The sequence below is a fragment of the Mya arenaria genome, chromosome 15 (genome assembly GCF_026914265.1).
Source record: "Mya arenaria isolate MELC-2E11 chromosome 15, ASM2691426v1".
Taxonomy (NCBI): domain Eukaryota; kingdom Metazoa; phylum Mollusca; class Bivalvia; order Myida; family Myidae; genus Mya; species Mya arenaria.
Window position 1 is genome coordinate 19,072,061 of NC_069136.1, and position 26,267 is coordinate 19,098,327.

The 26,267-nt window shown below is 34.6% G+C and overlaps 1 protein-coding gene across 1 annotated transcript; it reads left to right on the forward strand.

Annotated features, from left to right (window-relative positions):
- Positions 1-1,353: 1,353 nt before the first annotated feature.
- Positions 1,354-25,874, forward strand: LOC128220019 (remodeling and spacing factor 1-like). Its single transcript, XM_052928252.1, has 15 exons — positions 1,354-1,504; positions 3,296-3,393; positions 6,483-6,581; positions 7,357-7,491; positions 8,006-8,085; positions 9,541-9,692; positions 11,846-15,921; positions 16,571-16,718; positions 17,464-17,591; positions 18,003-18,107; positions 19,477-19,553; positions 20,492-20,558; positions 21,402-21,486; positions 21,999-22,305; positions 22,589-25,874. Exons 1-15 carry the CDS (start codon positions 1,363-1,365, stop codon positions 22,707-22,709), a joined length of 5,820 nt encoding a protein of 1,939 aa, XP_052784212.1. The 5' UTR covers positions 1,354-1,362; the 3' UTR covers positions 22,710-25,874.
- The last annotated feature ends 393 nt before the right edge of the window (positions 25,875-26,267 follow it).

Genomic DNA, 26,267 nt, shown 5'->3' on the forward strand with positions numbered 1-26,267 from the left:
TTTCGTTCGCGAATCATCGCACTTTATATTTATTTTTAAAATGCAAATCACCATAAAATTCAGGAAAAACAAATAATGCAGTCCGATTAAAAGACATAGATATCTATTTTAACATACTCGTACTTAAATGCAGAATCCCTAGTTCCTGCGAAGCAATGTTGCCTCAGATCGTGCACAAAAGTTCGTGGAAGAATATTTTATCAGGGTGTTATTTTTAACAACATTTCTTAACTTAGAAATTGCGCTTAGAGTGGACACTTGTACATTTCATACCGAGACTTAATAATAAGAGGAAAAAGTACGTATGCTTCCGCCCCATCATGTGTTCAAACAAATTGAGATAATTTTCAATTTCGCCCACTCGCTCAAACAATGTTCGGCCAAAATTTGTAAAACAAAAAGTATTACCTTAGCTGCAGTTTTAAAACTATCAATTATAAAACATTTTTATTTTTTTAATTGAATGTATTAGAAATAAAATTGTTCTACAAATATTGAAAAAAGAAGAAGAAATACAGACAAAAATAATCAGGCCCCACTTCACTTTCTCGAAACTTCTTAAGCTTAACAGGCTTAAGTAGCTTATTTCAATTAGCCAAATACACACTTAAATTGAATTTTGATAAATGAAAAATGGTTTATTTTGGTTATCGTAAAAATAATTCATAGATCAAGTATAAGCACTTTTAAAGAAGTAAACATTACGTAAAGTATTGAAAAACAAAAATAGTGAGCTGAGCTTAATCCTGTTATAAGGAATTTAAGAAGTTTCGAGAAAATTGGGCCAGGACAACATATTGAGATAAGCTCACTATTTTTGTTTTTCAATACTTTACGTAACATTTACTTCTTTGTGAGTTGTTTTTTACTTTAAATTGGAAATATCTTTATTCGGTCATTTGATAACGTCGAGTAAAATAATGATAAAATTAGGGTTATCAGATGCATTTTTTTGGTCCAATAAAAATGACCGGGCGACTCCCTTAGACTTAAAGGGATGTTGAATGATTGTATTATTTTAATTATTCACTTTTCTTACAATTTTAAAATTCATCCATAGAAAAATCAGAAACGGCCTTCTGAACGCGTTTAATAATTCAAACAGTACATTGTGATAGGGGCATATAATCCAGACTTTGGTTGCAAACTGTGCCAAAAAAATGGTGCTCTGTAACCGTATAAAATTATACAAAAATAACAGTTTGTTTCGAATCATAAATATAATCAATTCCAAGGAAATGTATCGAACGACAAAATTATACAAATCAAAAGTATTAAATATGATGGAAATGACGGTATAATATATCACAAAGATATTTGGCTAATTTCTATCGCTGAGCTTACTTGCGGATTTACTGCAAAATGCAGAAATCTGACAGTTATGAGTTAGATCCTAATTTTGCTGTTGTTTGTTCCTTCCTTGAAAGATTTGGTCATCATTTCGGCGAGGAACATCGAAATGTAGCTACTGACGACCTCAAAGCATTTTTGGAAGACGAAAATGGTATAATTATTTTAAGTCGCGAAATTATGTGATTTTAAGTTCATTTCTCATCTGAACTGTTTGTTTTATTCGATATCCAAGCCTTTGCACTAGTAGCTTTTTTGTGATGGAGTTTCAGAGCAGAAATATATGCCCTTCGTACCTATCAGAACATTATTTGATATAAAGAAACGCCCTGAAGCAGGGATATAACTTAACTTTTCCAGACTAGCCAGCTGGGCTCGTAGCTTTTTAAATTAACGAGCCCAGCATCAAACCCACTAGACCAACATTTTGTATACACATTTTATTTACCTCCATTTAAAAACACTCATTTTTTATTTCAAGGGAATGACCGGTTCAAAACAATACATGTAAGTTGTCATAGACAGCTTTGTTAAGGTTTTCAAAATGTTTGCTGCCTCACAATTTCCAAAAGTCTTTCTTAACCATTTGGAAAAGAAAGGGACCGTTTGTGTGTATCACTAGTTTCATGTTTTAATACTGTCAAGTTTATACAATTCACAGTAATGACAAAAATATTTTGCAAAACTGGCAGACATACTGTACTCAAAACAAACCAAACCATGATCGGTATTGGATGGCCATGGGTGGTAGATCGCCCGTTTAAGGGAGTATTTAAGCACTGGCTGATTAATTTTTTCATATTCTCCAAAATGCTTTGTTATTCGGCCATGCAAACCTCAACACTGTCAAGAATTTTCCTCATAAGTCTACATGGGCGCGGCCATATTGGATTTTATGATTCATGATTGGCTATCGCAATTATTCTATTTCCCGTTGCCCGGTACCCATTTGCAAGAGGTATTTCTCGGCGACCAGGAGCATATTATTCGGACCCCTACGAAAAAATCGGACTCGTCTTTCAGGCGTCTTTTCAATTTCAGTCGTCCAGATCAGAAATAGGTTGACATTGGCGAGTGGGCGAGTGATAAGTTATATCCCTGTGAAGTCCTTTTAGATTTTCGTTAGTGAAAGATTCATGTGTCCATATTCTTTGCTGTTGTAATTCAATGGTTAAGGCACAGCAAAGTGATTATAAACCACCATTTGTCCTAATTTTTATTTTATCAAAAGCTGTTTTAATTTTAAAATGATATCAAACAGACTCCACGAAATCTCTTGTACAGTCAGACCTTAAAGTTTCTTCAGGAAAATGCATTCAATTTAAAAACAAAATGCTATATTAGGCATAAAAAGATTGGCAGGTGCTGGTCCGTGCCTTCCAGTAATAAGGTGTACCTACAACTGTACATTGTGTAATAAATGAACACATGTTTAAACAGGTCTTTTTTATAACAAACAGGGTATTGACAGGGTAAATATATGTTTATATGTATTTGAAACCAATTATTACTGTTTGTGGAATTGAAATGCAAATTAAGGTTATATAATTCTTCATAATTATGGCCTGGGATTGAAGGTGGAGAGTTGTGATGTTACAGGGAAACGTCCAAATGGTCCAAACTTTCCCTTAGTACAAATGTAAATCAGAAAGATTAATAAGGCCTAAAAAAATACATTAATTGCTTATATAGAAGATAACTTTAACACCATTCTCCAATGATGAAAATGACATTTTTATATAAAGCCTAATAAAAAAAAAAAAAGGATGTAACCCTAACCAAACAATTTTTTTTTTAGGCCTAAGTCCTTACACCTGCTTTGATTACATGTATTTCATGAATTGAAAATAAATTATGTTTTCTAAAAATATTAATTTTATTATGACCATAGATAATGTTCTGATTGAATATAACATAACTGTAGTTTTTTATTTCTTTTTATCAGTTGGCCAAGAGAATGTCTTCATTAAGCTGCATCGTAGACTTTTGAGAGGAATTGGAAATACTGTAAAAGCTGAACGTTTTGCCAAGGATTTGATGAAGGTATTCAGATATTTAAATCCAAAAAGTCTATAATAGACAAAGTGGCAGATATAAGCAGAAGTGATATTCTGTGGTGTACGATTTTCAGCTAGTTTCATTATTACAACATAAATATTTTTCCATAATAAAATTACAGTGAAAAAAATACATGAAAATATTGCCACTCAAGTATTAATTATAAGAGAGTCTACTTACAACACGATACTTTAACAACAAACAAATAACAAAAATAAAAATAATATGTACGGCTTGTTGGTAACACTCTGTGAAAAGAGTGTGTTATAACACTCAAAGGAAATGTGTCTTTTACTTTATCAATCATACTCAAAAATATGGTATATCAATTTTAAAGCTGTGCTCTCACAGATTTATTGTTTTGACATTTTTTTAATTTATTTGCCTTGGAATGAGCCATTTTTTGCGTAAATATCTGCATACCTGTCATATAAGACTGCTGACAAAAAATTAGATCGCAGATTTTCGATTTCCGTTTGAAAATTAATGTTTTATGGCTCAAAGCGTTACTTACAGTTTAAGAAAACTGCATAAAACATTTTTGAATTATAACATAAAAATCTTTGATCTAATTTTTTGTCAGCAATCTTATATGACTGTTTTCCATGCATATTTGCATACAGTGCTCCAGCTAGCCCGTTTTTCAATGGCGCAGCGCCCGTGCCCCTTTTCTTACCGCCCTGCCCCTTTTTTGAGTAGTGCCCTTTTCACAAGTGCTCGATTAGTGCCAATTATTCCATTAGTGCCCTTTTTACTATTGAAATCATTATGAAAGATCGGCAGCCCTTAATCCTCTGTCTTAATTGAGACAAATTACGTAATACTTGTGATAATATTGCTCCCGCTAGGTGTCACCATGCCCCAATTGACTGCTTAAAATATGCCGTACTGCCCTTTCATCTTCCCATGTGCCTTGACCAAGTCATATGACAGCTAATTGTGTATTTGTGTAATAAGCAGACGACCTGTGTATTCATAATCGGTCATCTTCTAATCCGATAATTAGGAACCGCCAAAAAGAGAAACATCGCCAGGAGGCGGGACTATTGAATGTCAGCCAATCAGAATATACATTGAGAACTCGTTCATTCAATATTGAATGTTCGTAAAATGCGAAGGGATGGTGAAAAATGTTGTCAAGCACAATTAAGTCTTTTAAATAATTGTTAAGTGTATTGTACAGACGTGAATAGCCATTTTAAACATTTTTGACTTGAAGCAGACGGTCACTGCCGATTTGCAAACATAAGAAAGGTGGCGCTAACACAGTCAAATACATCACTTTTTCAGTAAATGTTTTGAAAGTTTATTTGTAAAATATTCATGATGAAAATGACTTTGTTACCAACAAAAATATGTTGATGCTTTATGAAGTGTTTACCTATCATGTCGACGATCATGTCAAAATTCGCCGAAAACGCCATTTTGTCAGAACGAATTTCGGGGTTATTTTATCAATGTTCTATGTTTTAAAAGTGATTTTTTAAGCAAGGGCAGTGATTTTTATTGTCAATTTATTCTAAAACATCAGCATATTAAACATTGTTTTACGAAAGACAATTAAATAACAGCCAGGCTGAATGTTGCATTCGTACCCAATTCCGATCGTACCAAACAAAGATTCGTCCCCTACATATTTTATTTTTTGTGTGTACTTATTTGATTGCTTTAAATGTTTTAACTGTCATTTATTTTCTTCATTTTACATGATTTGTAGGAAAAATATGTGACATTGCAATAAAGAAGACTCCAGACAAGTACAATCATACAACCACAGACAAATTTTAATTCAAACACACCCTTCTAAATTTTGAGAAAAAAAACAAAAATTTTTCAAGTCTGGATATCATGAAAAATGATTTAAATTGAGTATGAAAACAAAACAAATTCTAGGGGGAGACCCCCCAAAACCCCCTTTGTGACAGTGGCGGACCCCTCCCACAACCACCCCAATCGCACTTACACGATTCATGTACATTTTGTAGCTTGCCCTTTTCAAAATTCCACCCTGCCCTTTTCAAATCCTGGCTGGAGCACTGGCATAGATTGGCTCATTCAAGACAAAAAATAAAGAAGTTGTCTTAACATTCAATCTGTGAGAGTGCAGCTTTAAGATTAATATCATATATATAGAGAAGATCTCACACCAGAGGTCTTTTTAATACGAAATTTATTAATTAAATTTTCTAAAATTGATAATAAGCCTTTGTTCTTTGCAATTTAAGTAAATGAGTTAATAAATTTCGTATTGAATGATCATGAACGACAGGTTCTATTATTATCATAAATATTTTTGTGATAATTTACAGAAAACATTGCCATTTTCATCCCTATTTATCAGTGTGTGTATACAACGTGATAAATTGCGTCATAAATGCTACGACGGAAGACACCATTTTGCTTCGAATGAAGACTTTAAACAAAGATAACTTTCCTATTTCTTCACCATTTAAAATGAAATAAAGCGCAGTCTACGCCCCTTACGGAGCCAGGCCTTCGGTCTTTTACCAGAGTTTGATTCAGAGTTTAGTTTCTTAAAACACTTCGACAAACCTTTTCACAAAACGGCTGTCTGACAGAGCACTGTCAAAACAATAGTTTGGAAACAGGTTTGTCGGAGTTTATGAAACTAATCACCTTATCAAACTCAAGTAATATAAGGAATGCGGGGCTCTATAAGTGGCATAGACTACCCTTTGTTTCATTTGGAATTGTGAAGTAAAAGAAAAGTTACCTTTGATTTAAGTCTTCATTTTAAGCAAAATATTGTCTTCCGACGTAGAATATATGACGGAATTTATAACGTGGTATACACACACTGTTTATTAATGACATAAAAAATACGTAATGAGGTTATTTCATATTTTTGATGCAACTTCTATGTTTTTAATAATGAAATGATTAGGATTGTAGCGATTTTCAAATGATTTCCATTGAAAGTCTTTGATGCCAATTATAAGATAATTTTTATTTTATTTTTCTGTTGTTAATAAATCAACATGTCCACTAATAGTTATTTAAATATCATGAACGGTACACCACTGAATCATATGGTTTGTTGTTTTCACTTTTAGTTTGCTGAGGATTTCCCAGAAAGAGATGACATGCTCATACAATCTGCTGGCTACAACTATGGAAAAATACCTGTGGCGGCTAAATTAAGGATTTTCAAGGTAGACCATGTAGATTATAAGTACCTTAGACCTATAAATATATGGTTTATACATGTAGGTCGGTGGATGTACATGATAAATGTATTATGGTGGAAAGTAAAGTAGTCTATATGTATTTGTACCATACTGGAATGTGTTTCGTGGGTGCATTAATTGACAGAGAATGTACCCAGTAGGTATCCTGCAGTTGTGTGTTTGTAATTCAGTGTGTTTTTCTTCACCCTTTTAGGAATTGGGCACAGGCCTACTTTTAAGGGTCATTTTCACTAAATTGGGAATTCTAGGCAAAAAGAAATGAATGAGAGCAAAAGAAAAGAGCAAGAAAATATCTTCTTTTTTAAGAATAAATAGCCCAACTCTTTTATAAAAAAAACAGTTTGGGGGTCTAATTTCTTTATTAAAGGTATAAAAGTAAAAACAAAATTGTGAATATTATTTTTGCATATGGGAAAAATATAAGTTTTAGCATTCACAATGGGGCAAATAAAAATAAGTCATAATAAACACACTGAAATCATAACAATATTTTGATAACCACACTCAACTCATTGCAAGATACATTGTAAGTGAGAATATGGTACAAAACTGTTAAGACACCCAACCATCATTACTTATGGTTGAAAATATACATAACTCACGCTTCAACCTCATTGTGAACTTGGTGAGATAACAATGAATTTTTTCATGTGTCTTTTGTCTTTTTGTGTTTAGTATGATTTCTAGTACAATGTAAGTGAATTCTTATTAATAAAACCATTTTTTGTGTTACCTGTAGAATCTGCTCGAGGACCAGTTTGAGTTCAACGACCGGTTCAATCAGCGTGTGAACGAGGATCTGGAATCCAGTGGGGACATCAGACACACACCCCTCGGCCACGACAAGCTTGGGCGAGCTTACTGGTGCTTGCTGGTAAGAGTAAAGATCAGCTTTGTACATAGTGTAATTACTGTCATCAAATTTGAACAAGCCTGAATACTTTAATTTATATGCTACAATAATTACAATTACAAAATTGAATCAAGTTTTTAACCCAATGGCACAAAATTATTATTTTTTTATCCAAATTGAGATTATTGTTTACGATCCTGGGCTTGATTTGAGCTTGTGTGCTTATTTTAATCACTGTAAAATGATAAATTTTGTAAGTTGGAATTATTTTATTGAAAAATGTATATACATATATACAAGTGTGCATAAGGTGTTTGTTATTAGCTTTATTATAACACTAAATCAGCTTTAGAAAATTGTTGAACAGTCTATCAAGTGAATTGCAAAATGTTTGAAATAAAACTTTTAAACTTGTAAAATGAAAGCATAAAATATTCATGAAAAATATAAATGTAGATCACAAATAGGAAACAGTCAAACACTTGGAAAAATTGTACCAAGTAATGTGCCTGATGCACATGTGTGTTTACTTTAGGACAAGACGGGGCGCTTGCTCCTGTACCGGAGTTTGAGAAATGAGATCACACAAGAAGAAACATGGGCGCTGGTGTGCAGGTATGAGTTTGCTGGGGTCCGGATTAATGATCACTTAAACAGTGCCGACAGTCTGTGGTCACTATTGGCGCAAGCCCCAGTACTGGTCAAATGATCAGCAGGATTTCTGAACATGTTAATTTTACGCAGCAGGGTTTATTGAACTTTTTGAACTTTGCATGCCTGTATGAAGATGATGGGTGATTTGGGTTTGCAAATGGCAGTAATGTCTTTCTAGCACACCGGATAGGCATTTCCGGTGAATTCAGCAGTGCTGGAAAACTCCATCTGGCATCCCCCCATGCCAGATGAGTCACGCGCTGTGACGTAATACTTTTTATTTCTTTTATTTTACACTCTTTGTAACCAAAATTATGAGATTTCAATGGATGAGTTCCATAAACATTAACTTTACAAAAATATACCTTCAAAACAGAACAAAATAACCCTCAAAAGACGTGATACTAAAGGAACTTCTTGACGTGGGCAGTGAATAAAAATTAGTGGGCGTCATGACATCAGTAAACATCAACGCATGCGCTTTTTGGTGAAAATACAAAAATGCGCTTTTCTACGTATGTTTTCACAAAAAAATGTAATCTAAGGTGTGCTAGAAAAAATATCAATCATGTGTTTCCGTTCCGGATAAAAAAAATCCGACCCTCGGGCACGCTGCGTGGCCGGTAACTCTGCAAGCCTCGTTACCTGGCAACGCAGGTGCCCTCGGGTCGGATTTTTCTATCCAGAACAGAAACACATGACAGATATTATTAGTCTGTCTTTCTGTATGTTGGTTGGTAGATGACCCCCATTGGTTAACATTGGAAAGTCCAAATTACAAGAAGTTTATTTATGATGGCTACACACAACATGGATAAAAAACCTGGTACGAACACATTTTGTAAATGCTAGTAATGGGCATTCAAATTGAACTTGGTACCTACATTCTTCTAAGCCCATAACTTGGGCCTGAAGAAATGCCTATTTTGAACTGAAAAACACCAGACCCCTTTTTGCAGTAGCTCCTCCGCTCTCTTGTTAATAAAGGCTATTTGAACAATAAGGTGAGCTCTACTTCTCACCTGCACACCTTGTTCAAGCTTTGCATGGAAGGACCTTCAAACATGTTATTTTAGCAAGAACATAATGTATTGCATTACATAAGGGTTCCCAACAATCCATCGTACTTAAATTAGTTAGATACAAACTCTACTTTGCATATAATGCAAATTATGGCCATTAATTATTCGACATAGAAATTCTGATAAAAGTTTTGCATGTAATCTACAATTTACAGTTATCCATGCATGTTTCACCAAAACTTTGCAATCCTTAAATATAACAGTGTTGGAATTGTTGAGTGAGCTGTCTCTGTGAGAGCTCTTGTTTTTTTATAATTATTTATACCAGGATTTACAATTGTAAACATGGCATACTTCACTCATGACCATATCTGTTTCTTATTTTGCTCTGCAGTGATGTAAGTGAATTTGGAGGTTTCATTGATCTCCTTGAGGATGGGTCAACCTTGGAAAAAAATGATGACCCCTCGATTGATGGCTCCACCTCCATACCCCTCCACACCCCCATCAAAGTCTCCGCATCAGATCTCACTGCTGCTAATTCAGGTAATTTCAAGAATTTCTGTCAGTGGCTGTTTGCTCATTAGCACTCCAACCAATTGGCATTTTCATTTTTTTTTTTACAAGGATGATCAAGTTTAGAAATAATTGAGAGCTTTTAACTTCAGACTGCGATACATTTGTAAAAAACTGTTTTTTCAAAATGTTTCTATTAAAATAGTAAGAATTAGCTTAAAATGGTTATAAATTGCTTTGAAAGTTTTTCACTAGTGACTGAGCCCATTATCTTTTATTAATTGAACCTGCCGTATATTAACTGAGTTTTAATTTGTTTGAACTTGGTTTTGTGAGTTTGTTACATACCCTGTTCGTAAAAGAAACTTGAAGTTAATTTTTACACCTTTAAAGCTGCACTCTCACAGAATTACCGTTTTAACAACTTTTTAATATTTTTTTTGTCTTGGAATGAGCGTAAATGTCAAGAAACCAGTGACATAGACTGCTGACTAAAGATCAGATCGCTGCAGGGCTCTCACTAGGCTGAAAATTTTGGGAGAAGTGACTTTTCCCTTCAATCAATGTAGGGAGAAGTGGGGAGAAGTGGGGAGACTTTAGGGAGAAGTGTTACTTTTCGTAACACCTGATACAAAAACTATGCTATACCACACACCTGAGTTTATATTCACATTCAAGTTGATAAAATATTCATAAAATAATGTATCATTTTTGGGTCAGCAAAAGTGTATTTGTCAATGTCACATAGTTTATCTCCAAATAGCATCTAAAATGAAAAAAACAACAACCCAAGACAGCTTAGGATTTGAAACAATCAAAATGACCTTATAAATGAACTGTCAACATATTGGGGGGACGAAACTTATTTTGGAACATTCAGGATAGGGTATGAATGTCACATTCAGCTATGCTGTTATTTACTTGTCTCAAGCTAAATAATTTTCAATATGTTGACATTTAAGAACCAAATTACATTTAAATCACTGTCCTTGATGAAAACTTTACCAATACATTATGGAAGGTTGAGAAATTACCTTGGAAAATTGTTCTGACAAAATGTAGCCGACAAAATGGCGATCTCGCGGATTATTTTGACATTGTAAACAGTAGAAAAATACTGTAAGTAAACTCAACATAAAGCAAAAAAAAATAATTTTGTGTTTATAAATCAATTTTTTATCATGAACATTTCACTTAAACCAATAAAATATTTGTTGATACGTCATGTTATTGATTTTCTTAGCACCACCTTGCTGATGGCCCAAGATGGCTATGACCGTCTGCTTCAGAAGCAACAATGTTTAAAATGTCTTGCATTGTTTGTCCAATACATATATCAATTACGTTTAACTTCATTAATGCTTGACACGATTTTTCATAATTATGTCGCCTTTTCTATCTCATTTTAACGAACTTGTATCATTTGATCAGGGTCTTCTCAATGTACATTCTGATTGGTTAACTTTTAACGGCCCAATTATCGGATTAGGAGATTACCAAATTTTATGAATGTCTAATTGCAATATTTTGACTAATGGGACAGTGGTAAAATACCTGCTGATTGACAGATTTACAATGTGCTAAAATTTTCGGCGAAGTCAATGTCACTTTGATGATACAAATGGGCGAAGTCTGGGAATTTTAGGCGACCACTTCGCCCAAGTCGCCCCCCTCGCGAGAGCCCTGCGCTGTTTTCGTATTAACGTTCATGTTTTGTGCAGAAAAAAATCATTTTTCTTAAAGCATTAGTAAAGCTCTTAGACACAAATCATTCATTTTCAAGTGTAAATAGTCTTGTTTTGTTGGGGAAACGCACTTGTCCAGTTTGGCGACCACTAACCAAACTCACATATGCCCAGGCTGGGAGTCGAACCAAGGCTGCCTTGTTGAGACGCGCTAACCACTGCGCTAACTGTACAACCCAAATAAAACATTCAGAAAGATTATCGACAATATGCATTAATATGATTTGTATTAAAAAAGCCAATCATTGTAATGCCTATTAATGGTGCTCATATGACATAATGCTTATCAAATCAGAGTGCAAAACTGATATATAAACATTGACATCACAATGCGTACAGTATAAATAATAAGTTTTCTCTACATAATATACTAGCAGTAGGTAAATACTTATACCATGTCAGTGTCGCTGCCTGATTTCTAACGTCTTGGCCTTTCAGCTGACTGTGCTCAAGCCCTGTTCTTCAACTCCCCACGATTCTTCAAACCCCCAAAACTGCGGAGCAAGCAACACATTCATCAGGAGGAGAAGAAATATGACATGCCCCACTGTTCAGTGAAACTGGAGAGACTAGATAAAAAGACGCTCCGCAAATACTGCAGAAAGAGTAAGGGTGCTTGGAAACAAAGTGGTAAGGAACAGGAACAAGACAAGCTTGTTGAATCCGAAGGAGTTAAGACTAATGCTGCTGGTGATGCTAGTGATGGAATGGTGAATAACGGTGGTGTTAAACCCTTAGATGAAGTAATTTGTGACATGGGTGGAGCTAGCAATGGCATTGTTAAAGGTGGTATTGATGCCTCTGGCGATGTTATTAGTGATGTGGTTGTTAAAGGAGGAGAAAGTGCCAGTAAGGAGACGATTGCTTATGAAAGTATATGCGCTAGGGACCATTTGAAAGCTACAGATAAAGTTGTGGGTGATGATGTTGAGGAAATAAAAGATCTGACTGACAATGCTGAAGAGAACAACTCAGCTACCATAAGTGATATTTCCACTTCCAAATCTGTGGAAAGTAAGGTTGTATCCAATGCAGATGATCTCAAAATTAACTGTGCAGGAGATGCTAGTTCTTTAGATGTTTGTTCGACCAAAACTGCCTATATAAGTGTAATAGACAAAGGTGATTTGTGTTCTGTTATTACCGTAAGCAATGACAATTTGACTACCAATAGAACTGTCAGTGAATCAGGCATGGAAAAGTCCTGGGCAGCCACCAATAATGCATTTACTAAGAATCAGGGAAAAGAACACAGTGTAAATTCATCCTTGAAGGAAAATGTAAAATCTCAAGATACTGATAAAGAAAAGAAAAGTGAGTCAGGTAGCTGTGAAAAAGCATTTATTGATGTTATTCAGGAATTACAGAGTCTTCAGGGAAGTGTAGGAATCTCTGATGACAGAAATGAAAATGTTACTTCTCCAAAGAACAATAAATGCTCTTCAAAAGCAATTAACCAAGACATTGAAAAGACTAAAAGCAAGGCTGAGAAAGATGATATTGAAGCAGAAGGTGAGGAGAAAGTAATTGATGAGACATTGAAGGAATTGATGGAACTTGAAGAGATCATAAGCCAATCAAGTCCAATGAGTCCAATGTCAGACATAAGAAAAGGTAACATGATTGCAATGTCAAGACCATTCGATAATACCAAAGACAAACCTGACAATGTTGTTCTTGCAAATGAGGTGCAGAATCTGTTAGATACTCCTGAAGATGCAAGTGGAAAAGATACTTTGAAAGTTGATAAGGATAGAGACTCGCACATATTTTTAACTGAACGTGAAACAAAAAATGGAGCATTAGGGCCAGGAGAAGATAAGTTGGAAGAAGAAAGATCTGAAAATATTCAAACTCAAGATAATATGAAATCATATATTTCAAAACAAGGGGAAACATGTAACCAAAGCATTGATGGCATCGAAGAGCCAACAGAAAATATTGAGATGGAAGATATTGTTAACAATCAAAGTAACACCTGTGATAATGCTGATAGAGATTGCCCAGGTGATGAATCAAGGTCTGAACTTGAAAAGGGAGCTGATTTACTTAAAAATTCTTCAGGTCAAAAGCATACAATGGAAGCAGACAAAAGCGAAAGCACAGTTGAAGCAGACGATAAAATAAATGCAGTTGCTGATGAGAAAAACAATGATCTGCTTAAAAAGGTTGAGGAAGGAAGTAAACTCAGTAAAACTGCAAAGAAAGAAGAAGATGATAAGGTTTACAACCAGAAATGTTGTGAATCCATTACTAAAGACATTAAGACCAAAATGGAAGTGGCCATTTCGCCTTCACAAACTATTAAGACTGAAAATGTACATTGCAAATTGGAAAAGAAACCTATCATTGCTGATTTAAATATACGAAATAAACAGATTAGTGATTTGAAAAACATGTATCTTCAGAAATTAGAAGTCATTAATGTTAAGAACATCAAAGAAAATGATGTCAAATGTGAAAAGCCTACATTTGCAAATAATGGGAAAGTGAAACCTGATGATTCAAAAGAGAAAATTGGAATAACTAGCATTTATACAAAGGATGAAATTGGAGATGAAATCATGTTGGATGATGGTGAAATTGTAAAGATTGAAAGAGTAAGTAGTGACACAGAGAGTGAAGAGGAAACTAAAACAGTGAAACATAGGGACGTTACAGATATGAACGAAATGAAAAATCTTTACATGCAAAGTGACAACGCTGAAACACCTGTAGAAGTCAAAGGTGATAATGCAGAAAATAAAAACATACTGGAATTAAAGAATCCCTACATGGAAATTGTTAAATCTGGTGAACTTGATACGGGCATTAAAAAGAAGACACTGTCTCCTTTGTCAAAAAATCTTGCTAAAATGGCGTTACGTACAACATCAGATAAGAAAGCTTTGACATCAAAACAGAGCTGGAAATGCCGCACACTTGGAGATTTGTTACGTGAAAAACAGTTAAATGAAACTGTCATTCCTGTAAAACAGCTTACCAAAAGCAAGTGTTCTGAAAGCAAGTTGAATCACTCAAGCCTACCAGTTTATTCAACTGCTGCTCCAGGCTGCACTACCACCTCTTTGTTAAATAATTCAAAGCAGATGTCTCCACAGACAATGAAAAGTGGCGATTCAGGAACTATTTTGCTATCTCCACTTCATGCAAGCAGCACCTTGAAAATTCTAAGTAGTCAATGTGCATCTGCATCTCCAACAGCACCAATAATAACTTGCCCACCTGCACTTATTACATCCATGTCATCATCATCACCATCTTTCACTATAAATAGCTCTAGACAAACTCTTATTATTGCCCCGAGGCCATCATCAGTTCCATACTCCATTGCTGTCGGAAGTAGCAGGTTATCGGGAACCTCAGTGTCTGTTACTTCTACATCATCTTCAAGTTCGGTGAGTTCAGTGGCAGCTTCATCATCCCCAGTGATTTTTTTACCTTTACCACAGAATACAGTGTCCTTTGCAAATGCACTGAAGCAGCAGACTTGTCCGACTCAGTTGTCAATGAGATTTCCGGTATCGACGAGTCTTATAAGGCCCTCAAGTAACACTACAATGAAAGCTGGTACGATAAAGACTTCATTGACGGAGCCCCATATATTGGTTCCCTTGTTTGGTTCATCCCCTGCATCGAGTGCACAACCGGCCACACTTAAACAAGGAAACAATGTGTTCAGATATGACATTCAGAGCAAAATGCTTGTTCCTCTAGTTGATGATAAGAAAACTTTTGCAAATGCTGGTGTTGAAAATAGGCCTTGTGTTTCTTTGATCACAAATAATCTTATGCCAAACCAATCATTACAAATAGGACCTAAACCACAGTCTCAAAGAATTCCTTTTAAGCCAGAGATTTCCATGATAGATGGTAAAAATAAGAAAAATGATGTTACCCTGGGTGTAAAAATGGAAAATTCTGCTATTAAAAAACAACTTACCAGTACACAGACTACTGTTAATGATAATCCATGCACAGTAAGAAAGAAAACTGTTGTGATTGGAAAAGATGGGGTCCATTATGATAAGGAAACTGGCAAACCCTTCCAGTATTCAGATTCTAACGGTCAGGTATTGGGAGTGTTGCTTTACTGCGGAATGGACGGGAAGTTTTATGATAGAAAAACTGGAATAGAGTTTAAAGTTCCAGGAGTTCTCAAGTTTGTTAATCATCGGCCAGGTGCAACATTCTTCATACGAACAAACACTCCCGTAGGTGGTGTAAAGGGGAAATTATTGAATGCTTTATCTTCTAAGAAAAAAAAATCATTTGTAAAGAAACATGCAAGGGATAAGAAAGAAAGTCAAAAACCAAAACCAAAGAAGTCAAATAAGAAAGGGAAGAAACAAAAAGGAAAGGGAGGAACTCCATCAACCTCTGAGTCTGACTCAGAATTTGAGAAGATGTTGGAATCTGATTCAGAAAAGAGTGAAAACGATAATGATGATGATGTAGATGAGGATCGATATATGAAGTTATCACGCCGGGTCCGGGGTGCAAAAGGAAACAGGGTGAGGTGGTGTTAAATCATTGTAAATTTGATAACATGATAAATAAAGATTTTTAAACCCAGCAATTCCTACAAAACTGAATATATTGCAGTCTTTAGGTTTCCTTCATTTATGAATCTGGTGGCCTCTTCATTCGCCGCTTTGAAAACTTTATGAATAAAATTATGAATGGGAACCCTTCTTCAAGAGCTTTTTTGGTTTCAGTGTTCAATGTATATGGGGTAGACTTGATTTAAACGACCTTTTTTTCTTGAAGTTGAAAGTATATGGGGTAGACTTGATTTAAACGACCTTTTTTCTTGAAGTTGAAAGTTTATGGGGTAGACTTGATTTAAACGACCTTTTTTCTTGAAGTTGAAAGTTTATGGGGTAGACTTGATTTAAACGACCTTTTTTCTTGAAGTTGAAAGTATATGGGGTAGACTTGATTTAAACGACCTTTTTTCTTGAAGTTGAAAGTTTATGGGGTAGACTTGATTTAAACGACCTTTTTTCTTGAAGTTGAAAGTATATACATGTAGGGTAGACTTGATTTAAACGAACTAGATCTTGTGTATGTTGTTCGGTAAATGGATTTTCTGTCATGCTTTGCATGATCAAGTAAATATGATGTCATGTTATGTGCATTGAGAGATCATATTGTTTGTAGAATGATTCCCCAGTATCAGTGGAATGTGACCGTGATGGCAAGAACAGGGCGTCTCCGGAAACCAGTGGAAGTGAGGCAGAGGAGAATCTGGATGATGGCGAGCCAATAGTACTGGGGCGTAATGCTCGCCGTGCAGCCGCCATGAATAGTAAGAAAGGGTTAATGTACATTTATATAGCAAGAGTTTTAAGTTGTCTTAGCTTGCAACATTGTTATCTTTAGCATGGCCTTTAAAGTAATGATATACTAGACTGTTAGCTGTTATGTGAGATCAAAATTGGTTGTCTTCCACTTTCTCGAATGAAAAAATAATTTTATAGTTTTGACAAAAATGAGTCCTGTGCAGGAAAACTGACATTTTCAAATTAGCAAAGCATTGCTTAGGCCTAAAAAAAATATGTTTGGTTAGGGTTACATCCTTTTCAAAAATAGGTAGGGTAGGTAGGCTTTTTTTTTTTTTATTTTTTTTTTTTTTTTATTAGGCTTAACATAAGAATGTCATTTTCATCATTGGAGAATGGTGTTAAAGTTATCTTCTATATAAGCAATTAAGGTTTTAAACTACATATTAAAAGCAAAAAAAAAAAGAACAATTTTTTTTTTTTTTTTCATTTTTTTTTTCAAACTGACTATAAAAACGTTAGGGTCGGCGCCTATTCCGTAGGTAGGGTCGGGTATCCCGAACCAAATGTATTTTTTTTTAGGCCTTAGTATAAGCAGATAATAGTTTCTATTTCGTTTTGAAAAAACACACAAATACATTGAAAAATTATCTTTCTTTTTTCTAAATTTTGTCTAAACATAAAACTTGAATAATAACTATCCTTTACCTCTACTCATTTTGTCATCAGCATAACATGTGGAAAGTCATAGTCCTTTTTTTTACCCAACAGGGGTTAACTATGCTGAAAAAGATGTGAACAGTGCTGATGATGATGAGGAAGAGGAGGAGGAGGAGGAGGAGGATATAGACGATACAGACCTGTGCAAAGTCTGTGCATCAGCAGCCATGCCACATACTGTATGTTTATTTAGCGCAGGGTATAATAAGGCTTAGCTTGAGAAAAACTAGCTAAAATGGTATGAGAGCTGTGCTTGGGAAATACTGTATATATATAGGCTTAGTTTAAGTGATACTGTGTATCCTCTCCTGTAAAGCTTTTGAAAAATGTTGACAACAGATTGAAATATGGCACATATTGATTTACAAGTTGTTGTGTGAGATGTGTCATGTCATATGTCATTTGAAATTGAAATTACTCACACATATTGATTCAACTAATTTTAAAAGTGATCAATGGTAGTTCTAAAAGATGGTAGCTTTGAAATTTTGGGAAAGTAACTCAGTATCATTTCTCAAAATATGGTGTCTGCTTTATAAAGGAAAAATCTCTGATGATGTACAATGTAAACACATGGTTATTCCTTTCAGATCCTGCTGTGTGATGGGTGTGACTCCGCGTACCACATGACCTGCCTGTCCCCACCCCTTTCCCTCGTACCCTTGGAAGACTGGTACTGTCCTGTTTGTGAACATGTGAGTAGATATTGAGTTGAAAATATTAGCCAATGAAAACTGCTTTAACATACCGTATTTCCTCGACTATAAGACGGGGAAATTGGGTCCTGATTTTGAACCTCAAAGTCTTATAGGCGAGTCTATTAGAAATTTAGAAAGAATAGAGTCAGAATCAGTAATATTCAACATACGGTGTACGACTGACTGATTTATTGTCTGCTGATGACACCCCAATAAAAGTGACAAGATCACACCCATCGGATTAAGACGACCGTCTGCTTTGTTTCACTACGATTAACATTCAATATCTTCTAATTGGCAAATGCTTGTTATCGGTCCAAACATTGTTTATCACAGGAGGCTCATTTTACTGCCTTTGCAATTAAAATATTATGAAAACAAATCATCGCGTAATTTTTTCCATGTCGGAAATAAAACTTACTTTTTCCTTATGATTAGGCTATGAGTATATCATGCAGACTTACTGGCATGCTTCAATACACATTTCATTAATCGTTTAATATACATTAATTTATCCGCAATCATCAAAGGTTATTTATTTCTCATAATTAATGTCCCATCAACTGCAATCCAAACAATTACCTGCAAAAATTTAACTTACTAACTCATGAAATGGAATGTGTCGTGTTTGTCGGCTGCAGATCAAACAGTACAAATTGTGACGTCACAGCACGAGCTGTGTAAACAACAAAGGTGCATGGCAGTGGTTCGTATTTAAATTGGTCAGCCTTTACCGTATAACCCCATTTACTCCCAAGATTGCGTCTAGGCTGGTTAGAACATACCATACGATCGGAAAAATAATCAATAATCCTGGTCTGAGAACCTTCAAATCATGGCCAATAAATATATTTGAGTTTACTACAAATATGAATGAAACTTCAGCTGTACGAAAAAAATCCTTAACCGCGTAACGTTGTTCTATTAATAACCTACCTCCACAATAGAGTTCACAGTTGACATTTAATCTGCGATTTTCATTTAAGCAAATGAACAAATTTAGTTGATAATTGACTGTATAGCTTGAACATTACCACAGACTTGGAGAAATTCAAGTGCTGGATTTGCTTTAAAAAATGACCCCGTCTTATAAACGAGTCTAGACAAAAACACCAGATTTCATGGACAAAGTTAGGGGGTCGTCTTAAAAGGGGATCGCCTTATAGTCGGGAAAATACGGTAATGTGTGTGACTATGCATACCACATGACCTGTCTATCCTAGCTCCTCTCCCACATGCTATTGGAAGACTGGTAGTGTGTGTGAACATGGAGTACCGGTATATATTGCATGGAGATTTTTAACCAATGAAAAATGCTTTTAATTATCAGTTTAATGTCAGTAATAAATGTCTTTTTATTTTTCAGAAAAAGTTAATAGAAGCCTTGAGGGCGAAACTCATAGTGGCCAGAAAAAGAAGAAACCGATACAATGCAAAAACAAGGTATAAATAAGTGCCAGGATGTAGAGAATTGTGGTAAAGGGACACAGTCACAGATTTCTTGTTGGAAAGGATTTTTTAACGTTGTTTAAATGGAATTGTTACCTCCTTTTGTGAACAATCACCAAACAGCAACTGGCACATAATACTCATATGCAGGGCTCAAAAAACCAACCAATTGCTAGTCTGGACCGATTTTGACCTGAAAATTTGTTCATTTTCGATCCAAAACTAAGTCAGTAATCTATGAAATACACAAACCGGCCGTTACCTGGTTTGTCATTCAAACAGCCCCTGACACCCCCAATAAAAGTGACAAGATCACAACCATCAGATTAACACAACCATCTGCTTTGTTTCACTACGATAAACACTCGATATTAGAAATGGCAGAGATATTTTAATGGCAGATGCTTGTAATCGGTCCAAACACATGGTAGCATACAGGAGACGCATTTTACTGACTGTATAATGCATTTTTTTTATATTGTTTGCCGTGTTATTTTTTCCATGTCCAAAATAAAACTTACTTTTTTCTTACAATTAGGCTTTGTGTATATACAGGCTAAATGGTAGACGTGTCTCAATAAACATTTTATTAATCGTTACATTTATAAATCCGCAATTATAAATGGTTATTTATTTCTCCTAATGTAGATCCCATCAACTGCAATCCAAACAAACACCTGCGAAAGTTTAAGATATAAACACATGTATTGAAATGCGTCATTAAGACAGCTACAGAGCCAATTCCAGTACTCTCTGATGTCAGAGGATGAGATTAATAGGCGCGTGGTAATGTATTGTATTTAAATCAGTCAGTCAATTACTGTATCATCCCATTTTACTCTAGGCTGGTGAACCAACTACCCAGAAATACCAGTACTGCATATGTCAACCACTACAATTTCTTACATATATATGATTGTCGTTGCTTTCAGAAAGCACTCGTGGGAGATATCAGTGGAATCATTTAGTATCAGCAGGGATAACATCGTTGGAGCCGAGGTATTTGTCATACTAAGCAAGGCTAATGTAATGGTGTCTGATATAGAAATGCGTTTGTCATTTCATTGTGTTGAACTTTGATGCCTGGTGACTGTGACCCCATATAATTTGAAATGGTATGGCATACTGATAACAAGTGTGTAAAATAAATGACCAAATATAAATGAAAAAAAAAGTTAATATAAATTAAAGAAAAAGTTATTGCAGTTTGTATTGTTGAATTTCTTCAACCAAAATCAAGCATGAAATTAACTACTTTGCAAGCTCTAGGCCGAAAAACAAATTTGTAATATTATTTTAGGTATAATTAATACAAATTCTTTCTCTTCATGCAATAACCTTTCAATCAATTGATATCAAAATATTGGGTCACAAGTAGTGATGCTCTGACAATCAATTATAATCCAACATCGATTAGTTCGGCCTGGACAATAGATTGTATCTGGTTATAATCAATAGTCGATCCAATGGGCAAGTTGTTTTTTTTCCTTTAGATAAACAAAGAAGAAATAAAATCGATACCGGATAATAATCTCGAAATAGTGATAATTTGTTGAAATGAACATTGACAACATAGGTATGAACAAATGTCCTTCCAAGACAGAGTTAAACTTTTTTATTAGTGTCAATAAAATTTAAGTGTTGACCAAAAAAAGGGGGAGGGTGGGGATGAAAATCTAGCAATTAATTTACAGTTGCCTTAAGGAGATATCAAAAACTTCAATGAGTTAAATCTAAATGATTTATGATTCTAGGGTCAGTCAAAGAACATTTTGATTAACATGTACATGTATACAGTATGTTGGTTCACATGGTTGTAATGGTTTACATGAATATTTCAAGGGGCGTGCAACTAGAAGGAAGACTGTGAATTACAGTGAACGACAGTATGATGACATCGTGAAGAAGGCTGTAAAGGACTTCAACAGTATGTAAACTCATAGATATAAATTATGTAGCGCATTTTAGGTTACAGACAAAATCCCAGTGGACAACATTGATTGATAACTGGTGTTCACTTGGGCCGAAGGTCCTGAAACTTGGTAGGGAGAGTGGTCATGACCAGCAAATGACCCCTATTGCCCTATTGATTTTGCGGTTATCAGGTCAAAAGTCAGGGCCACAGTTATCTTCAACACGAAAAAACTTGTCTGATCAATATAATGAGAAAGCTTGGACCTATGGTCCTTGAACTTAGTGGTGAGGTTGGTTATGACCTTAAATTACCCGAATGACATTTAATGCAATATGACTTATTGTCTGCCTTTTGGGGGGCATAGATTTTTACAAACGTTTCTTGTCGTCTGTTGGATTTTTATAATATTTTATATGCCTTAATGTCGAGTGGCAAGAGTGAATTGGTTGAAAGGTGTATATAATTTGACAATTTGCATTATAAAGTATATATAGAATGTTTTGAATGAAATATTTTTGTTTTAGATGAAGATGCTTCAAAGGACAGAAAACGGAAATCGAAAGAGGAGTCTAACTCAGACACAGATAGACACACATCTAAAGATGGGTCTAGTTCAGACACAGAAGAAGAAGAGTCCGGACAATTAAGACAAAATAGAGATAGACTGGTCCTCAAATTGAAGAAACATGTTAAACAAAACAAAAGAAAGTCCAATGAGCCACAAGGAGAGAAAAAGGCCACAAGACGCAGTGAAAGTAAAGGCAAGAAGAGAAGAAAGTTGACAGGATTGAGTGACCACGAGAGCTCCTCGGAAAGCGACTTTAAATGCTCGTAAGATTTTATTTTAACTTTGATATTATAAATAAATGCATTCTTTTTTTATCTGTTAAATTTTTGGTCACTGGTATCATTTTTAATTGTGCTAGGAGTTTTCATCTGTCACTAAGTAGCAGATTCATGGTCATGGTCTATTGATAAGATACTTGATATTTGCATGGCTCAAAATTTTTGGCCGGTCCCTGGGATATCGAGCCAACAGGTTTTGACTGTATGTATATCCTTATATATTGTGATGTATTGTACATGCATGTCATTGTGTTAACCTATTTTACAGTGACGGGGAATCTGAGAGCGATGATTCAGGGAAGAACGATGGGAGTGAAAACGCAGAACAGGTCGGGGAAATATACTACACATCGTCAGGACGACGGACAAAAAATGTCTCCTACACGTGATATTGTCTTGATAAATTGACTACACAACATCATGATTAAATGCCTCCCATATGTGATGTTGATCAGTGAATACACATCATCAGGAAATCGCACCAAAATGTCTCCTATACCTGATATCGATCGGATGAATTAACTACGCATCATCAGGACAAACCAACAATAATCATCTTGTAAATGTGATGTTAGGGAAATCTGTACTTTTCATGTTTACCCTCAGTCAAACCTCATCAGGGTTCTAACCAATCATGTCTCAGATATATAATTTTGGGAAAATATATGTATGCAAGGGCCAAGTTTGTTTAATGATATCTGGATAATGCACAACACATGGTCTTACATAGATACGCCTTTTTACTCCTGTACCTATAGCCTTTTTACTCTCAAGTTAAATAAGGAGGTAATTAACTTGGGAGGCTGATGTGGCCACGTCTCTATAAAGGAAAAGGTTAAGGCTATATGTGCGCATCTCGGAAATCTGAGCTGCAAATGTCAGGGACAAAGGATAAAAACCCATCTACTATATGTGATAGCTATGTCAATTTATGGCATAAGTATTATTTTACTTTTCAACTTTTTGTTGATATAAATGGCATAACAAGTAACCGTTATCACTTTAATATCTTTCTTAATGGTGACTTGCGTATATTGTTGCATTTACTTGTTTGAGTCATAAATTGACTAAAATTCCATTACCCACATGTATACTGTTAGTGTTGAACAGGGCTAATAAGGTTAGTTTATAATGCTGATATGCTCACATATTTTACATGTACTCTCATTCACTCATAAAATACTTTCATATTGTAACCTGATCATATGCCCCTATTTCTCGAAACTTCTTGAGTCCCTTATAACAGGATTAAGCTGAGCTTACTATTTCTGTTTTTTTTTTAATAAGGGTTATATTTACTTTTTTGCGAGTTTTTAGATGTTATATAGGAATTATCTGCGTTTTTAGATGTTGTTAGGAATTGTCTGTATGATAATCACAATTAACCATTTTTCATTTTTATCAAAATCGATTTTAAGTATGTATTTTGGCTAATTGAAATTAGCTTTTTTAGCCTGTTAAGCTTAAGAAGTTTTGAGAAATTGGGGCCCAGGATTTCTAGGCACCAACATTTCACTGAATATGGGTCCTTGACCTTTTTGCAATAGATCTATTTGTGGGTGTAGTACCTTAAAGTCTTTACACAATGCGAGGGTTCACGCCCAGATGAAATCTATGTGTCTGAACATGGGATGTTATTTTATACCATGATAATATTTTATTGGTATAAGATAATGCAGCTTTATTTATATTATACGATGTTATAGTGATTACCAATGCAATCATAATGTTGATTCTCATAAACTTTGTCAATCTCCTTATTCATTTTATGGTCATATCCATTTTTGTTAAGGTGAATCTCATCTCACATAAAAGTACACATTTACTTAAGTAAGTTTTTTTAACCAGTTACTCTTAGCTTCCCTGGTTTTAAAGAGAAAGTCGGGTTGTTGTGATCGTCGGTGTCAGGGTGTTTCTCATTGTGCATAAACTTAATCTTCTGCTATGACTTAAAAAAAAGTTCAAGAAATTTAAATCGGACTTGGTACAAATGTTACCCGATACAATACGCACAACTTTAATTTCTGATTTGACTTAAATAATAAATGAATTTAAATGGAACTTGGTATACATGTTGTCAGATACAATACGCATAACTTGAAATTGTGATATTACTTAAAAAATGATAAATTCAAATGGAACTTGGTACACATGTTGTCAGATACAATACGCACATGTATAGCATGGTCCATAACTATGGCTTAAATAATTGTGAAGTTATGCCCCTTGTTTGATTAAAAAACAACAAGAGCAGCATTGGCTTCCTCTCCATGGCACTCTTGTTTTCCATACCATTTGAATTGATCTGACATTATTGAGTCTCAAACAATTGAGTCATTTGTAACTATCATTTATGTTTTTGTCATAGGCTATGTGATGTTAATGTTACTTTTTGCTTGTTAAAGATACATGTACAAAGTGTTCATGAAGAAATGTTATTGCATGGTAAATATTTGAACTTCATTTGTTTATTTTTATAAACCCATTAATATGTGGTGTATAATACAAGAATTTCTTTTATGCTTTCTTGGTTGATAGTAATATTTTTTGCAAGCTATCTTTTATCCATTAAGTTGAACTTAAAGTATAGCATTGATGCGAATTCGGTGTACGGTCAAAAAGGCCCAGTACCAGAAAGGCTCGGTTCAGAGCCATTTTGGAAGTGAGCACTTTTGACCTGCATTCCTTGAACTAAAGAGGCAGCTATGAAGATTACTGGCATGATGTTGCTTAACTTTTAATAACTTCTTTTTTCTAAGAGGTTTTGAATAAAATAGAATATATATAATTGTACATAAATGTGTATTTTACATATAAACTGCTTGTTAGATTACAGTCTGTGTCATTATTTGCTAATATATATAAATTGTAGCTGATGTATTTGTATATTGAGCTAGTTAGGCTGCCATGATTTGTATATTTTGTGCTACATGTTAATTTGATTTTTTTTAAAATATAAACAAAAAAACAGAGCGGACATGTATTGACTTAAACTAAACAACTAACTGAGTTCAAAACTGTCTTGTTTTATTTTGTTTTTAGCTTTGATGTGCCATAGGCTGTGAATATATAAAAAAGAACTAGGTCACATTTGTATGTGGTTGATAACTATTGGTCTATTGAAAAACATGCACAGTTATAGTACATGCTTAAAGCTGCATTCTCACAGACTGATAGTTTTGACCTTTTTTTCAAGTTTTGTCTCTGAATCAGCTGATATTGATATAAGTTTAATCACAATAGTAGAGATCTCAACTGTTTGGAAAACTGATCAAAATTTCTATCTTATTAATGTGTAAGTAAAGCTTTTAGCGATAAAACATCCATTTTCGAATGATAATATGTGAAATTGCCATTTGATCAGCAGTCTTATATCATTCACAGGTTTTCCAAAAATTTACACTCATAATCTCATTCCAAGTAAAAAATAAATATAGAAGTTGACAAAACTGTCAATCTGTGAGAGTGCAGCTTTAATTTTAGTTGTATTTGTTAATTATTTCTAAATTGTGTTTGGTCACATTGTTATTAAGTTGAAGATAATAAATATTTGGCAAACATTTGAATTTTATTTATTTAGTGTTAAACAATGCATGTTCATAGCATAGTATGTGTTCAACAATAATAACAATTAATAAGAAAGTTCTGACCCAGCGAATCGCCAATGGTATGTGAATATACAAGTTTCTATACCTCATTTTATGTTGTCTTATGTTTGACCCAGCATAAAATATAGATCTATATCGAAAAGTTCGAGGAATAAAAAAACTTCAAAAGGCATTTACATAATAAATAAACGCTTGCTTAGCACTTGGAAGTCGACATGTGTTACCAAAACTGTTGTCTGCCTCACATGAAATGTAAACATCAATTTACTAAAACGAAGACGGCGATTGAGGACACGAGGTCGACCAAATACCACGATTAAAGGTTTGTTAAAGTAGTTT